Below are 17,397 nucleotides of genomic sequence, written 5' to 3' on the forward strand. Positions count from 1 at the left end.
CACTGAGGTTTAAGTCGAACTAAACACATTTCTCCACAATATCTTAAACAAGTGTTCTACAAAATCTACCTTTCGTTTTTGTTTTTGTTTATTTTCAGTTATCATTTTTGCAAGGATGTTGGATTGGCACACCTCGGTTATAAGCTCATCACCACAAACAAATATCAAGTAGGATTTTTCAAAGAATATGAATTTGCATTCAATGTGAACGCAGTTTATAGCCGTTAAATCAACGATTTCACTCACTCATCTCTGTAAGGTGTAGATTAAGCACAATTCATTAGATTGTAGGTTGGGCTCAAATTTGGAAGTCCTGCAACTTGGTTAGCAAGCAGGCTTCTGATTGCAATCACATTGTATTATTCAGGTGTGCCATATAGTAACATGCCCGTATGTGTCATTGCCATACATCCAGGAGGTTGGATAAAATTGATGTAATTTATTTTATTGAATGATCAAACTAACAATGAAATAGAGAAAAGCCTCATCTTACACATATGAGTTGTGGGGAATGAAAACACAAAATCCCGGCAAATGAAAATTGAAAGAATCAATATAGATCCCTTTGCAAAAACACCCTTCCCCAAGGAAGAACATGTATTTTACGCTCTATACAAATTCCGCGGCATTCATTCCCCAATGAACCATTACCCCTTCCCACTCCCTCTTTTTACTAATACCCAGAAAATATGGAGGAATTCACAAATAGTCACTTAATGTAGTATATGTAACTAACTAGGGCACTCCAAAACTCCTCTAATCTTCTGCTAGGGAGAGCATCTTTGCACGTGTAGAAGTCCGAAAGGAAGGTTATGACAATTAGAATGTAACCAAAATCTGGAAACAACTGTCCTCTCGCTCTCAGATCACAAGAATATCTCCTTGAGGATTAGGAGGACCAGCATGATAAAGCACATGATAACGAGTACTGTAGCACACATCACCATTCCCCCTTGTTTCTGCGTTTTCTCAGCCTGTAAGCTCAATTCATTAAACATAATATGCCATCAGAACAAGCACAGAGACAGAAGCTAAAAACAACTTATAGATGAAGTACAATGATCGATGTAAAAAGAGAAAGATAAAGGGACCTTTTGCAATTGCTTGAGGCCATCCTCAACTGTACTTGCTACATTCTGAATGTTGTAGTCTATCCTATCAACAATAGTTCCCTGTTTGAAGAAAGATGTTTAGATAGTGACTGATATTCTGAGAAAATTCAAGTACTGAAATGACATGAGTACTAACCTGGTCTATCACTAGTACTGACAAATCCTTCATAATCTGAGCAAGTTCATTCACAGATTCCACAACCTATTGGAAAGGGAAAAGAGTACTTGTCAATCCTGAAAGAAGTATGATGAAGGATTGGGTCAGCGTAAAAGATTATGTGTAAATATCTTCACTTGCCTGTTGGATCTCCCTTTCCCTTTCTGCTGTGAACGCTTCGCTTTTCTTTAGCTTGGCCATCTGACGCTCATTAAACATCTGTCAGGATATGTGTATTATTATCATATTACTTTCACCTAAGGTAAAAAATGTATTCAACATTTGATCTATTGAACAACACTACAAATACATGGTCTAGGGAATTGGGTGTCCTCATACTTGTCATGATTGACAAGATCTTGAACAAATGATAATGAACAGGAGAGAAAGCTTACCATGTCATCCAAATCGTCACCATCCATTCTGGATCTATTTTCATTTAGGTTCATCTCTAAATCATCCCCATCCTGACCCTACATCACCCAAAACAAAAAAGGAATGTTTGAAATAATATAACTAAAAAAGTTAACTTAGTGTTCAATACCAAGGCATGTCACACACTTTTCCTCAGTATACAAAATGAATGTATGAAAATACAATTCCAAGTTCCAAAAAGAAAATGGCAATATTATGTATGAACTAGATTATCAAAGCCAGAGTAACCACAGAATATTAAAACAAAGCTATGAAGCATAACTATCCATTGTCTTGAATCGTTAAAAGGTAAAAATTCTTTCAGACCTCTGCTTGCTGCCTGAGACGCTTCAAATAAGTTGACTGTTTCTTGCGAAGTTCCATTGAGAGGTTCTGAAGGTCAGTGGCAAGAGATCGCTGCAAAAGAATCATGCAGACATTAGCACTGTTCTTTGGGATCAGTTGTTTTATATATAAAGCTGAGTGTAAAACTCTGGAACAAACCCAAGTTAAGAAAACCTCATGACTCACTACACTGCCAAAAATATCTAATGGCTTTTAAGTCATACCTGCACATTTTTTCTAACATTTGAATCTTCAGAAGGCCCAGCTGCAGAGAGTCTCTGTAGTCTCTTCTCAGATTTCCTGATCAGACTAGTTATCTCTTGCGTAAGACCCTCAATCAAGCGTTGATCTTCTTTACCGTCTCCAAATGAAGGCATTAAAGCCTTTGCATGAGCCTTGTTCAGCTCAGCCATTTTTACCCTTGCACGCTGCACATTTACTGCTATTTCTTCAGATAGATCCACCCATGCCGGTGGTAGACCAACAGTAAGTGCACCCTTACTGCAGCAATAAAAACACATGACAGTCATACTTCAGAAAAAAAGAAACATCCATACTTGCAGCTATTTATTGCTTTTTCCTGTGCATACTAGGAAGAAGAAGACTTGATAATGTTCTTCATGAAACAAAATTCATTCCCCATTTCTTGCAACACCTAACATCTCACACTTAATAAAACTAATCTACAAGGCTTTCCATAGACCTTACAGATTAGAAGGATCAAAGGAGGACCAAAACATTTCGAGAACTCACGTAAGTCAAATATGAAAATCCCACATTCTGGGAACCATATACGGTTATACTATATCTTCGTGGACCTCAACTTCAGCAATCATAAGTCTATCCTTACCAGCCAGTTTTGAATTGTGCATTTGTAGCTAGTAGCTACTGATCATCCATCTAACATCGATTGCCTTAATGGCTCTGATCCAATAATCCGGCGTTCAATTTCCTATCTATGTGTCAGAATTCAGTGTCAACTAACATGCATTACCACAGTTCAGTTCAAGGCTTTTGCTTTCTCCACAATCTGAAGGTTTCATTTCTTTACTATTTTTTATCTATCTTCTTCCCGTAAACCAAACTCAACATCTAACCAGCCAAGTAAAACACACTTCCCTTCCCAATCAGATTTCCCAAACTTTACTTTAATTAAATCTCAAATTAAACATAAAGAAATTCAATTCAATTTACATACAGAGAGATAGAGAGAGAAATAAAGACCTTGAATTACCGGGATCCTCAGTACTGAGCGGAGCATAAGACCGATTCGGATGCAGAAGCGAAGTGCTGACCAATTCAATGACCGGACCACCGCCGGAGCTGGTGGACGTCGAAGCGGACGAGCTCGTCGGAGCGCGGACGGTCTTCAACGCATCCCTGTACTTCCTATAAAGCAAGGTCCGGTTCCTCGTCGCCATGGGAGTTTTGATTCAGATTCGGACTCGGACGCACAAAATCTACGGATCCAACAACGGACAAACAAAGAAGTCGGGTTCGCGCCTTCTCATGAAAATGAGGTGAACAAAGAAGAGAGAAAAATTAACGAGTCCTCTCTCGGGTTGGGAGGAGGTCACGTGATCGGAGATCCGGGACGGCGACTCACGTGCCCCGGCGAATTTGGAAATGGCTTTATATATTGGTCTTGGTGAGACACTTTAGAGAGGTGGTAGGCTCAGGCCGTTGTTTAACTTTGTTTTTAAGGTTTCGTCAGTTTCCGGTGTACAATTACGACCGCGGGTCTTCTTCGCGTTCGAGCTTGGGTTTTGGGCCTTGGGCCTGGTCTTGGGCCTGAGTAGTTAAATATATATATATATATATATTTTTTCCCACTTTTTGTTAGGGTTTAATTACAAATTTCTCTCCTAAACTTTTACAGTTCGGTTCTTGAACTTCTTTTTCATCCCAAGTTGATCCTTCTGGTTTTTTATTTTTTTAGTTTTTATAAATACAAGAGATAGTTCAAATTACTCTATTTACATGATTTAAACTTTAATGTGAGAAGTACGAACTCACTGCTCTAACTAACTAACTTAATTCAAGTTTGTGTTGATCTTAAGCTTTTGAACATGAAAGGAAAGACCAATAGTGAAAGACTTGACAAAAGAGGTCCCTTGCTTGACACATGAACATTTCTAGAAGGACATTCAATTAAAGCATCTATATATATAAAGCAAAATGCAGAGAATGATAAAATATTCAAAATACTAGAAAATATCTTTGGTTAATTCAAACATTAAGAATTGAAATTATTAATTAAATGACGATAATATGGTAAATTCATATTTTTTTCATATTAAAAAAAATCGAATAATAAGTCATATTTTTATGAAATATAACTACCTATATTATCTTTTCTTAATTCTAAAAATAAAATTAAAAAGAAAAAAGAAAAAAAATCGCATGTGCCAAAAAGGCTAGTGTGAATTAAGGGGTTGTTTGGTACACTGGATTATTATGGATTGGACTAAATCCTGATACTGTCTTGGATTAGCTCGGATTGGCTTAAGCTGGATTAAATACTGACCTACGTTTGGTGCTGCGTAAGGCTAAGAAGCTGGATTGTAGAAATAGTGAAACCCTATGTTTGGTGCTGTATCGAATTAAAACAATTATTTAAATATTTAAAATTCATTATGGATTTTAACCTAAAATTGTTGTGCTGTGAAAATAATCGTTGTCAGATTTGCTGTGAGATAAATCAGCTATGAGAGAAAGCAGTTTGGCGTTTGGTAAATTTTTTGTTAAAAGTGTTATTGGTATTGATTTCCGCATAATCAGAAAATGATTGCCGCATAATCATTAAATCGAGCACCTCTTCGAAACTAATTTCAGCATAATCATAAAATGAAAGCACCTCATTAGCTGCTTTCCCTTATAGCTTTCTCTCACAACAATTTTTAACAATAAGTGATTTTCTCACAGTTTATCAAACGAGTTGAGTTTTCCAAAATTTTAAAAAAATCACTTATCACCTGAAATAAGCAATGCCAAACTGACACTAAGTAAATGCTACAACAACCACACAAAAAAAACCAACGAAAAATGCATAATTTATGAAATAAAAAAATTAAAATATTTTTAAAAACTAAAACTATCTTTATCTCATGTCTTTCTTCTTTTTTCTTCCTTTTTCCCTTTTTTTCTTTTTCTTCTTCTCCTCCAATGGCAACCACAGTGACCCAGTGATGGGAGCCATGTTTCAAGCTCTGTTTAGCAAGCTAGCTATTTTGCGAGCCATGTTTCAAGCTCGTTATATTGAACGAGCGAGTGAGGCAAATTTTTTACCGTTATACTATTTAATCTCATTTAAGTTAATCCTCATCTTACTAAACATGAGTTTTCAAGTACTATTTAATCCAATCCAATATAGTGAGGGGTACCAAACACACCCTAGAGGGCCAAGGAAGAAAAACCCCAAAGTTTCAGAGGGCAAACTTGTAGTTAATCCTTTTGGTTTATTATATTCTGGTATGAGGCCACGTGGCACGTCATGAAAATTACCGAAGTGAAAATGGAGGTATTGAAAACTCACAGAAGAGCGGTAAGCAAGCAGGAGAAGGTTCAGCTGTAAAACGGTGTGTGCTAGCCACTGAGAGAGGACCGAGAGAGCCCTTCTCTATCAATCTCTTTCTCTCTCCATCTCTCTCTGTCACTGTTTTCTTATTTTATTGGCCATTTGTCATATTCACCGCAAAATTCTTCTGCCTCCAATAAATTCCAAATTTTCCTCCAACAAATAAAAAACTAAAATTACCGAAATATACAGCGTATACATATTCCATAATAGATAGATATAGATAGATAAATAAACTGGTAGAGATTAAATAGCTCCTTCCTCTTCCTCTTCATCTTCGTCTTTCGCCAGAATCACCGCCACCACCTTCGTCAATCATCATCAGCCTCAATTCCTCAAGCTCAACCCCAAAGCCGTTTCCTTTCTTCCATATCAATCTCTATCTGCCTCTGTCTCTGTTTCTGTCTCATTCCCAATTGTTCATTTCTAGGGTTCTAAATCTGAGAGATCAGAGCCAAGGTGGATCGCATCCCAAAGTCTCTTCCTTTTCCTTAAATTTCATAAAGGGTAGCTATGGACGGTGATTCCTGGAGCGCTCGTCTTTCCACTGCCTCTAGGCGTTATCAAAACGCTCTTCAATCTCGATCTGGTAAGCTCATTCATTTGTTTCCATTTCTATTTTCTTTTCTTTCTTGTTGCTTTTGGTTTAATGCCTTGTTTGGTGGGTAATTGAATGTTATGTAAAAAAGCTTTTTTTAATCTGAATTTATATATTTTTCTTTGTGTTGCTTAAAGTTTAGGATATAAGGGAGCTCGCCGAGGCTAATGCTGCTGTTTGTTTGTATATTTTCATTCTACATATTTTTTGCATTAATATGTAGAATTTATATGAAGGTAAAGGAGAGAAATGAGAAGCTTGATTCTTTTTCTTTGATAAGAATAAAAAGCTTGAATATTTCCATTTATCAGTTTTTTTTGACCCACGAAAATAAAATAGAGATGATAACCTGAGCTCAATCCAACTACTTGGCTTCAAATCCTGTTGTTCTTCAGTGTTTTACTGTGTCAAATGTTTTTTTTAAAAGGAATGAAGGATCATAATTGTGGTGTTATTTCTTTGATGAGCTTTTTTTTTGTTGACATATGAATTGGGTTTTTCGATGCTGAAACCCAGTCAATCAGCCTTACAATGTTTATGGATTTGCACTTATTGAAACATGGCATTATGAAACTGCAGATATGTTCATGGGGTTTGAAGAATTTGATGGGGATGATGATATAAGGGAGGAGTTTCCATGCCCGTTCTGCTCCGAGTATTTTGATATTGTAGGATTGTGCTGCCACATTGATGAAGAACACCCAGTGGAGGCCAAGAATGGGGTATGAATCCTTTTCCGTATCCATCAATAGCTAATTTCTCTAACTTCAACCTTAAAGCGAATAAATTCTAATTGTTTGATGCATATAGATTGAAATCGTAAAGCCTCAATGCTTAAGTTTATCTTTTCTTAGAGGTCTAGAAAATGCTTTGTTTTGTAAAGAAGTATATCATCTCCAAGCATCATTTTAGTAGAGACAAAAGTCAATACAACCTTTGCTTAACTCTATTTCACAAAATCCTTGATTTGAAAACCAGTTAGGTTCTTAATATCAAGGAGTACATCTTGTTGATCCCAGATTCTTAAACAGTTAGCATTTTAGCCTTAAAATTTTTGTATGGTTTCAGTTCTCTCTTTTGAAATATAAGGTTGTGATCTGGTGGGAATTATATAGCTAGCTTCGTCAAGTTATGTGACCTTGCTAAGATATATTATTTGTTAGATGTTACATCTTATCTTATTTCAATGAGGATGGGTCTTGTTTAAGCTTAGTTTTACTCATGGTGCCACTGTTTATCTGCAGGTGTGCCCAGTTTGTGCAATGAGGGTGGGAGTTGATATGGTTGCGCACATTACGCTACAACATGGAAGCATGTTCAAAATATCCTTTTCTTTTTTGTTGCTATGTGTTATCTTATTCTGTCATAATCAACTTTGTCATTCAATGCAAATTTTTGAGTATGCCATCCCTTTCAAAATAACCTTTTTATGGAGTCTGAAAAATATGCTAAATGACATGGTTTGAGTCCTTAATTGTTATAGTAAATTATCATTTCTTGCACGAGAGCAAACTCCATTATCCCCATAATTCTTAATTCTGTTCTTAGTGTTCCATGTTTATCTCTCCCTGTTTGTGAGCACCTTCCGCAAAATCTAGTTGGAGACCTCAAACATGTAAGTCTCATATTAGGGTCAGTTAAGTAGCCTTGACGATGACTGTTCAAATTACACTTTGTTTTCTCTTCTTTGAACATTTCTAACTTAAAGTCATATTAGGCAGTTTTCTTCTTGGTTTTCATCATAGTTCTGAGATTTATTATGTTTTGTATATAAGATTGATCAGATTGAAGATTTCACCCAATGCTTGAATTCCTTAACTAGTAATTACATGCAGCGCAAGAGGAAGACCCGAAATGGTGGAGCTCATTCAACTCTATCTTTGTTGAGGAAAGAGCTGCGGGAAGGCAATTTGCAATCTCTTTTCGGGGGATCTTCCTGTATACTTTCCTCATCCAATGCAGCGCCTGATCCATTGTTGTCATCATTTATTTTGCCTATGGCGGATGATTTCGTCAGTGTTCAGCCTCACTTCTCAATTGAAACGAGCTCAGCCAAGAAAAGCATAGATGAGAGATTGTCAGAACGGTACGTTATTAAATCTTCAACTGCTTTTGATGGACATCTAAAATCTATCTCCCCAGCTTGCTCTAATTATGGCTTTCTAACCTCATGCTCAAGCTGGATGCCCAAAACAATTATGATTTCTAGCTAATACTCCTTTTATGTATACGATGTTTAGAGAAGGGTTGTGGTTCACATACACTATGTAGGCATGCACAGAAAAAGAAAAAAAGAAAAAAAAATGCATTCTTGGAAGGGGTAATGTTAATGTACACAAACTCTGGTTCTGTTCATATGTTTGTGGCTTTATGCTAAACTATGCATTTTTCTTTTCAGAAAACTATATCATGCTTAATTTACATGGCTGGAAAAATCATAAAACCTCACACAATTGCAAATGCAATATAGTGTCAAATTTCTACCAAGAGCATCAATTCCTCCATTATGTTGCATATGCAACCTGGGCTTAATTGTTTTTATTTAACTTTTTCCCCTCGGTATGCTTGAATATCCTAGGCCTAACACGTTCTTTGGTCACAGAAATGTGCCGTCACCTCCTTTGTCGATCAAAGATAAGGAAGAGAAGACAAAAAGATGTGCGTTTGTTCAGGGGATGTTGTTGTCCACCATTCTTGATGATGGTTTATGAAGTTTCCATTAGGCTGCTGCAGGAGTGAAGTTTTCACAACCAAGAGAGAGCCCCTGCACCTGCATTCCGTGGTTGGTTTGTAGCGAGTATGCAAATGTACTGAACACAAAGAGTGTATGGAATGAATAAGTTGTAGGATCGAGTGTAATTATCTGGCATGTGAACTTTAGTTTATAGGCCTGAACAAACTTTCGTATCATCTGTTATTTTCAGGTCGTTATTTAGTTTAAAGGAAAAAAAAAGAAAAAAAAAAAAGAAAATATTTTCATTCATGCTTCGCCCCTCAAGTTCCTTTTTGCACTTTGTCCAAGCAATTTAATTCAAGCTTCTCCATCAACCCACTCGTTTTCTCCTCCTTTTTTTTATCTAAGAATGAGCTAAGGCTGAGAGTGTGTGATGGGACAAGAAGTAGAAAATTGAACGTTTGGTGTGCCTAAAATGTGAGGGTGTAGTCTATTTTCTAGGTAACCCAATCTTTCTAGCACGTAAACCAAATTCTTAGGCAGCCTCTTGAAGGAAGAAATGGAGACCAACTTTCAAATTTTGACCGAAATAAAATGATGGGAAGTTTTAAGCCCCAAACATGGCTAGGCTAAAACATGTTTGGTATTGGGATTTGGGGAAAGACAGTCATCTCCACCACCACCTACCACTAGAAAACAAATGGCGCGATAAAGTTTGTTTAATGGGGAATGGGTCATGGGTGGGTGTGAAGCATAATTGAGGGGATATGTGACATATGGAGCCAGTTACTTCGTACAGTTGAAGAAAAGGACCCCATTGGAATTGACCAAAAATACCAAGGACCCCATTGGAAATATAGATGATAGAACAGTTGAGTTGTTTGTGAAAACATTAGTGGCATTGACGTGGTGGGGCCGGCTGTTGAGCGTGGGCCTGGTGATGCTGGTCTTTTAGTGGAGGGTCTAGTTGGATGACAAACAAAAGGCTGGCTGGTGGCGTGAGTGATGAATAAGTAGCTTGTTAAATTCACCCATTGTCACTTTTTAATTACCAGAGGCATCATTTTTCTGATAGAATCCATATTAGGAAGGGGGATTCGAATTCAAGGCCACGTTTACAAGAGTAACTACTTTTAACCACTTGACCGACAAAAGCATCATTTTATTCCTAAATAGTAAATGCCTGAGCCATGACAAGGCTAAAAGTGTACAATAGCATAGACAGCTAGAATAATAACAATCAGGCTGCAAAGCAATTGGGGAAAAGACAGATACATAGCATTTTTAGTATAGTGGGATCAAATTCCACAGAGAAAAATATAATTTGAATTAGCCTATCTAAACAATTACTGTAATGGGATTGAATAAGAATGGGGTCTTTTTTTACCTCAGTGGGAGTCAAATCTATAAACAAAGCTAAACAAATAATTGTCTAAATTCCTAACATCAAAATGGGGATGGAGGGGAGGAAGCAGAAAGACACTTGTTGAATCAAATACCTACAGACCTAATCTCAACCACTGCTGTAGTTTCGTATCCAGGATCCTCTTTACGACTTCCCCTACAAAAGATTCAAAACAAGATGAACAGCAACCTCTTATCAGACTTGTCTTTCCGCCCACCGTTAATTCAACGTGGGAGCAGGTTGATGGAGGAGACACAGCAACTACCTCATTGCTTCTGTGCTCACGTCCACATACAGCTAAGATGGTGTGCGTTGATCTCCTCGCAATTTCCTTAAAAGTACCTTTGTCTGAAACACAAGAATACAAGGAGTTTGAACATTCCCATTGGAACAGTAGATAAAAATCTATTCGTCAAGTACAGAAATACTCATAGGCACTTTAGGCTGCCTCACATATAAGAATCATAAGAATAAAGGGCTGGATTCAGATGAAGGCATTTCACATATCAATGAAGAAATGCCTCCGTCGGAATCAGTCCAAAATGAACTAGGTGATGTTTGCATACAACTCACTTGAAAGTTCACATACCTAAATTAATATCTCGGGACAAGTTATCCAAGTGGCCTTTGACCATCACTTTCAGCTGTTCCTTTGCTCTGTGAAAATCACTCTGTTCTATAGCTGTATTAGGGGTAGGGGGCACGCCACCATCAGATCTAATATTTGATATACTGTTGATGTGATGGAACTGCCCATAACCTGATATTGAATTCATCCCTGTAAGTTCAGGCCATAATGCTCCATTGAGAGATCTACCAGCAGATGGTGCAGTTGGATCCTGGATTGCTTGCCTTCTGTGATGGCTTGATGTTGATGAAAGGAAATCATTATCTTGTACTTGTGCTAAAGGGTTTTCTTGTAATCTCTCCTCAAAGAACGTATGGTAAGATGCCTCCATTTCGTCTGTCCTTGTATGTTGTACTGTTGTTTCCCTTCCCTGAGCAGCTTGAGAATTTAAGAAATCATTACTCAAATTATCAGACGAGTTCCTCTCAGTTCTGGCCATGTAACTCGTTCTATTAGCATAAAGGAGTTGTTGAATATGACGCTGTATTAGGCGTCTCCCTGATAAAGTTGGTGCCCCACCCCCAGATACCGGGGAGGCTGCTTGAAAACCTCCAACAGGAACTCTAGGGGATAATGGATTCCCAAATGCTTGAGTAAAATGTGAACGAGGTGAGGAAATCAAATTAAGATCTATCTCTAAGCCTTCATCAAAATTTATAACGGGTGCCTGTCTATTAGACAAAATGTTGTTTGTAGTTCTCTGATCAGACAACCGACCCTGAGCCTGTGAACTTGAGGATCCCATAGCAACAGGTCTACAACCCTCACAGTACCAATTACCTTCGGGTACTTCCCGCCCAAGACCAACACAATAGGTGTGAGCAGGTGAATCGCATACATCACACAGTAACATGAGGCCATCTTCCCCACCTTCGTGGCATTCCGTACATATCACATTCTCATAAGGGTCAAGATAACTCCTGAGTTCTTCTTCTGTCGGTTGATAGACCTGCATAAAGAAATAAACCCACTTGAACAAAAAGAAGAAGCAGCAGCAGCAAACAGAATGCAATATAAAGCATGACATAACGAGTAATAAGGCACCTGATCACGCTCAGGGACCTGTATCACCACTTCTCTCAAATCAATTCCTGTTGTAGATCTTGCAGGCTTACTGATTGTCTTAAACCTCTGCTTGCACAATGGGCAACGACTTTCCACTTTTCCCCATTCCATGATGCAAACAAAACAAAAATAATGAGTGCAACAGTCTAGTGTTCCCCTCACTCTTCTTTTATCTTCCTCTGATAGACAAATTCCACAGACCTGCTTTCCCACCTCCACCTTCACTTGCTCAATCTTCTCCTTGCCCTTCCTTCTAGGAGGCTTTCTTGGCTGCTGTTCAAGCCTATCCTCCGGAATGTTAGTAGACACGGATGAACTTCGAAAATTAGTTTTCAAGCTTTCACACAACTCCTTGGCTTCCCTCACTTGCTCTCTCTCTTCCTCGGAGATGGTGTAGTCATAATCAGATGATCCAGAAGACACCAAATCTGAATCTGACGGTGCAACATATCTCCTCCTTTTCCTAACCCTTTTCTTCTCATTCTTTTCTCTCACAGGCAGGTTAATGTCCATAAAATCACCATCATTTTCAATATCATCATCACATCTCACCTTCCTCCTCGCAGCCTGACCTTTTCTACCTCTCTTTCTCAAAGGCTTCTTTGAGGCCACAGATTTTCTACTTTTTTCACCTCTTAGAGGACCCTTTTTCTTCAAACGCTGCTTGCCCACTTTCACATTAGTTTTCTTCTTTTTCACCACCAGTTTTTCTTCCACCTCTGAAAAATCATCTTCATCTGGTGTAAACTCCTCATCGTCATCATCATCTTCATCATCATAATCTTGATCCTCCGCTTCTTGATATGCAACCTTTCTCCTCTTTCGTGATGGTTTAACCCCATTTTTCTGCCGCCCAGAAAAACCATTTTGAACGTTTGATCTGTCTGCCTTCCTAACATGATTCATTTCCTCTTCGTCTTCTTCCTCCTCCTCATCCACAATAAAACCATCTGAACCCTTTTTTGCTCTTGGTCTACTGTTCTTTCTCACCTTTTTCACTTCCTCCTCCTCTTCATCTTCCTCCTCCTCAACAAAACTCCCAAAGCTCTCTTCTGATGCATCTCCATTCACAGAAGAACAATAATCCTCCTCCAAATCGTCAGAAACTTCATTTTCTTCATCTGAAATGACATAATCCTCATCCGAATCATCCGAATCCTTATACTTTGACTGAATTCTTGAAGTAAATTTTCGCTTGGAACTAACCTTCCCTCCCTTTACCATCTGCTCCTTGCACCCAAAATAAAAAAGCCAAAAGTCCACATTAATCCAATTTTAGATTCCAAAATTCAATTAAAACAAATCAAATTTCAATCGTCCCCAATTCTTTTCCTCTGTTTCGTGCTTACCCATTAACTAAGCATAACAACCAACCAAATATTTCCTATCACCGATCTGCTATTTTTGGCATTAAAAATCCAAACGAAAAACCCAGATTTGCTTTCCGACAAATTGTTTTCAACCACACCAAAATCCACAAACAAAAAATCAACCTAGAACATCATTCTCCATTTAGAAAAATTATTTCCCTCTTGTCTTTCATTTTCCTTTTTTTTTTTTTTTTTTTTGAGCTCGAGTTTATACAAATTATCAACAAAACTCCAAGGTGATAACAAATTCCCAATTGAAGAATCAAATCAAAAAAAAAACATCAAAAATAATTCATCGCTAAAAGCACAGAAATTAAAACCAGAGCTGGGCTATATATCTTTTTAAAATCAAATTCCAATTCATACAAATACACAGATAAAATACCTATATATACATACACAGAGGAACAGAAAATTGTAGAGAGAGAGAGAGAGAGAGAGAGAGAGAGAGAGAGAGAAGGAGGTGTGCGGTGAGTACCTGAGAGAGAAAGAGAGCACCGGAAACAATGGAAGATGGTCCAAAAAATTGTATATATTTTGTTTTCCTTGCGTTTTTCTTTTTTTCTTTTATATGTTATTTTTGGCGTTATTTTATTTCCACCCAAAACTTTTATACTGCGAGAAGAGAAAACGCTGCTTCTTACGGCGTGCGCAACTTGGCGTCCCCGTTGCAGGTTTCCTTTCCCGGACTTACCAAAATACCCTTCTGCTTTCTGGACCGTTATTCGTACAAAATTTTTGTAAGTTTGGTATATTTTGTGTCACTGGTGCTCCTGACTGCCAAGATTTGATTGTTGTTTAACCCAAAAAAGCGCCCCCCAAAACAGTTACTTTTTTTTAATCCTATGAAAATTAATAATATTTTTTTTTATCATATTGTCATTTTTTTTTATATTAAGTTAAAACAAATAATAAAATAAAATAATTATTTTGGTCAGATTAAAACCCAATTTTAAATTGGGATACAAAAATGGAAAGCCAAATCATTTAAAAATCCCATTTTAGGAAGCATAAAATATAATTTAATTTAATTTAATTTTTATATTGTTAGATACATTTCCAACGTCGAAATCTGATGGGGAATCATAACCTGCCTGAAATATGCATTTATAAATAGATTTAGTAATAAAGTTAAAAGAGTTAATTAATCAAGTTTTGCTTTCTTTATTATTTAATTTGCCATCATTATTATTCATAATCATCAAAGGATTTCTTTAATTGTTGAGACCCCATCATATATGTGCGTGGAGCTCCACCATTAGAAACCGGCCCAGTATGGAAATGCACCCAATGATTCTACCCACAAAATGACATGAACCTACAGCTCAGCTACAGTGCTGTTTTATCTTAACTTTTTCTTTTTCCCCCCATTTGCAACCCAAAATATTGAAGATTAAATCCTGGTTCAAGATTTTGTCAAATAATGCAAATTTAACTGACCCATCTGGGTAGGGATTCTATAAGATAGCCAACAAGAACCACAAGAGAACAGATTAGTCATTAATTACAAAATATTATGGGGTTCATTTTTGTCATGTGCAATCATCATTTTAATTGGACTTCTGGATGAACAATTGACGGTAAAGTTGTATTTTTTTTTTTATGAACACGACGAGTCGTTCTATGGTGAGGTTGTCATATATGGACTATAGATATGGACCTTCATATTAGCCACATAATTTATCTAAATAGTAATTTCACTTAAGTTTAATGAAATAATCATGTAATTAATATAAAAGTCTACATAAGAAATTCATATATGGCCACCCCACCACACTATAGAATTTCGCCATACACCATATATGTGAATTGGGCTTTGTTTTGTACACCATCATCATTCTTGAGCTTGGGCCCAACCAGCATTGGAAACCTTAACAAATTTGGCTTGGGCTGACCCAACCAGATTTGGGTCTTGATCTTTGTTTGTGGGTTAACAATCAAACTTTCTGTTTGGGCTTTCAACTTGGTTTTAATTGGAGTTGAACCCCTTTTTTTGTTTTTTAATAGTCAAAAAACAAACATTACAAAGAAATAACATCCTCCAGTGATATTCACATCATATAAATCACAATGTAACTTATGTAAAACATCCATTATAAAATTTCTAAACCAAACACGCGTAGATGAAAAAGAATGATCATGTTTAGCTAGAATATCTGCTACTTGATTAGATTCTTGATAGGCATGTTTTATCGAAACTTAATACAATATTTTACACAATACTATTAAGCTTGGAATCAATCACCTTTCTCTTAGGTTAACAACTCATCAACTTCCTTTTCTCCCCACAATATGATATGACTTGAAGGGGAGTTGAGTTGTCCAATCCAATGACTTTGGCAATTAGGCATAAGCCCCTAGCCACTCAATCTAAATATTTAGGGACCATCATCTTGGCCCCTTAAAGAAGAACATCAAGGCTTCAATACCAACATCTTAGCTTATCTTTTTAGCATAGACCATGCTAGATTTAGGGTGAGATTAAAGGAGGATATATACACAGACATAATAATTTAACAAGTCCTTTTGGGTGAGATTTGGACTGCCAATGGGTCCTTGAGTGGGTTGTAAAACTGAATAAAGCTGGCATATGGGCTAAACCTAAACCTAAGTTTTAGGATAATTGAGGGTTGATTATGGTTTTGAACAAAGTTTAGAGGGACAAATGACAATTAATAAAATGTTGGGTTTCTTTTCATTTTTATGATGAACCAGCAGACAAAACAACGTGAGAAATGTCAATATGTTTATTAAAAAGGTCACCTAGTAGTGGGATATATTTATAAGTTATGAGTTATGACATGCCTTTTACCCTCCATTTTATTTGGTTGGTCCAAAATATATGAGGCAGCAAGAAGACATAAAATTTTGATCCTGCCATGATTTTAGGGGAAAGTGTCATCGTGACTAATTTCACTCTCCAGTCACCCTTGCATATGAATATGATTGGTCTCACTCACTCACTCACTCACTTCTTTCATCATGGGTTTTAATATAGGGAACTGATTTTCTGACTCCTCTTTTGTCCACTTATGCTCTCTTCTTGTTGGAAATTGTATATTCTCACTCATTTTTAGTTCACTTACACTTCCTTGTTTAAAAAAACAAAAGGAAGTGTAAATGGATAAAAAGGAGTGAAAAAATCAACACCCTTAATATATGCTACTAATTATGATAAATTTGGATCGATTGAGATTTAGATTGCAAAAAATGGGGATTTATTTGGACATAGTGCATTGACGTTCTTTCTAAGTTTCTATGAGTATGTGAAAGCCATGCCCTAAGATCCTATGTTTTAAATACCAAAAACAGTTGGGTTCATTGAGACCTTGTATTGGGGTTGGTCTCGGCAGCTAGCCATTTGGTGGAAAATTGAGCACCCTTAATTTATTTTATACTATACATATCGTGCTAACTTGTCTCAATCCTCAACCAACCATTCTTGACTTGGAAGCCTTGGAACCTTTTCATTCTAATTGCTTATTGGGGGCAAGTCATTATAATTACCACAACAATAGTAATAACTAAAAATTTACACATGTTAGAACCCCATTAAAAAAAAAAAAAAAAAGTTACACATGTATCAATCATTGATGATTATATATCAAGTTATAAGTAAATTTTATCTTGAAAAACAACAAATGATATCAAAAAGACCTTATCGAATCACAATTTATTATATTATTGCATAACTTGCTATACAAGTGTAGTTTACTAAACTAAACATCTGCATTTGTTGTTAAGTTCGTATTTGAAATTTTATGCAAATACAAAAAGATTCAATATTACGTAATCTAATTAGATTCTATTAAATTTCTAAGGAATTTCTGCAATCGCTTTTGTATTGTAAAATTATAGAATGAAACTTGTACTCCATATCACTAACAAGGACCATAGTCCTTTTATCATGAACATTTCATTCAACATATAAATTTTTCTTCCATACAGAAAATATATTTACTTTTGTCATTATTATTATTATATTTTTAAATATTATATTGACTCTGATTTGATAAGAACTAAGGTAACCCTGAATCTTGGGGATCGTCTTG

At 36.6% G+C, this 17,397-nt stretch overlaps 3 protein-coding genes across 5 annotated transcripts; 1 reads left to right on the forward strand and 2 right to left on the reverse strand.

The window, feature by feature from the left end:
* Positions 1-419: 419 nt before the first annotated feature.
* Positions 420-3,802, reverse strand: LOC117631102 (syntaxin-41-like). Of its 2 annotated transcripts, none has more exons than XM_034364051.1 (8): positions 3,253-3,802; positions 2,253-2,529; positions 2,011-2,100; positions 1,665-1,742; positions 1,411-1,488; positions 1,249-1,314; positions 1,092-1,172; positions 420-974 (listed from the first exon to the last, which is right to left on the reverse strand). In XM_034364051.1, exons 1-8 carry the CDS (start codon positions 3,447-3,449, stop codon positions 867-869), a joined length of 975 nt encoding a protein of 324 aa, XP_034219942.1. In that variant the 5' UTR covers positions 3,450-3,802; the 3' UTR covers positions 420-866. The 2 variants fall into 2 exon arrangements, with proteins under 2 accessions (XP_034219942.1, XP_034219943.1); XM_034364052.1 differs by having other exon boundaries at positions 1,411-1,470; positions 3,253-3,718.
* A 1,759-nt stretch (positions 3,803-5,561) lies between these two features.
* On the forward strand, positions 5,562-9,186 carry LOC117632157 (protein DEHYDRATION-INDUCED 19 homolog 3-like). The gene is made up of 5 exons (XM_034365574.1): positions 5,562-6,194; positions 6,783-6,925; positions 7,448-7,525; positions 8,033-8,289; positions 8,806-9,186. The coding sequence occupies exons 1-5, from the start codon at positions 6,119-6,121 to the stop codon at positions 8,912-8,914; spliced, it is 663 nt and encodes a 220-aa protein (XP_034221465.1). The 5' UTR covers positions 5,562-6,118; the 3' UTR covers positions 8,915-9,186.
* An 832-nt stretch (positions 9,187-10,018) lies between these two features.
* LOC117631568 lies at positions 10,019-13,945 on the reverse strand. Of its 2 annotated transcripts, none has more exons than XM_034364798.1 (4): positions 13,824-13,945; positions 11,955-13,199; positions 10,872-11,859; positions 10,019-10,630 (listed from the first exon to the last, which is right to left on the reverse strand). In XM_034364798.1, exons 2-4 carry the CDS (start codon positions 13,197-13,199, stop codon positions 10,377-10,379), a joined length of 2,487 nt encoding a protein of 828 aa, XP_034220689.1. In that variant the 5' UTR covers positions 13,824-13,945; the 3' UTR covers positions 10,019-10,376. The 2 variants fall into 2 exon arrangements, with proteins under 2 accessions (XP_034220689.1, XP_034220691.1); XM_034364800.1 differs by having other exon boundaries at positions 11,955-13,205; positions 13,824-13,897.
* Positions 13,946-17,397: the final 3,452 nt, after the last annotated feature.

Source organism: Prunus dulcis, chromosome 6, assembly GCF_902201215.1.
Source record: "Prunus dulcis chromosome 6, ALMONDv2, whole genome shotgun sequence".
In the NCBI taxonomy this organism is placed as follows: domain Eukaryota; kingdom Viridiplantae; phylum Streptophyta; class Magnoliopsida; order Rosales; family Rosaceae; genus Prunus; species Prunus dulcis.

Bases quoted from the DNA above. Each gene is read 5' to 3' on its own strand.
- LOC117631102 (XM_034364051.1), bottom strand. From the start codon at position 3,449: ATGGCGACGAGGAACCGGACCTTGCTTTATAGGAAGTACAGGGATGCG. The intron at 2,530-3,252 runs GTCTTTATTTCT...TTATTGCTGCAG, and splicing joins GAGGATCCCGGTAATTCAAG to TAAGGGTGCACTTACTGTTG. The intron at 1,743-2,010 runs GTCTGAAAGAAT...TGGGTGATGTAG, and splicing joins GTCTCAGGCAGCAAGCAGAG to GGTCAGGATGGGGATGATTT.
- LOC117632157 (XM_034365574.1), top strand. From the start codon at position 6,119: ATGGACGGTGATTCCTGGAGCGCTCGTCTTTCCACTGCCTCTAGGCGT. The intron at 6,195-6,782 runs GTAAGCTCATTC...ATGAAACTGCAG, and splicing joins CGCTCTTCAATCTCGATCTG to ATATGTTCATGGGGTTTGAA. The intron at 8,290-8,805 runs GTACGTTATTAA...CTTTGGTCACAG, and splicing joins GATGAGAGATTGTCAGAACG to AAATGTGCCGTCACCTCCTT.
- LOC117631568 (XM_034364798.1), bottom strand. From the start codon at position 13,199: ATGGTAAAGGGAGGGAAGGTTAGTTCCAAGCGAAAATTTACTTCAAGA. The intron at 11,860-11,954 runs GTGCCTTATTAC...TTCTTTATGCAG, and splicing joins AGGTCCCTGAGCGTGATCAG to GTCTATCAACCGACAGAAGA. The intron at 10,631-10,871 runs GTATGTGAACTT...CTTGTGTTTCAG, and splicing joins GTCCCGAGATATTAATTTAG to ACAAAGGTACTTTTAAGGAA.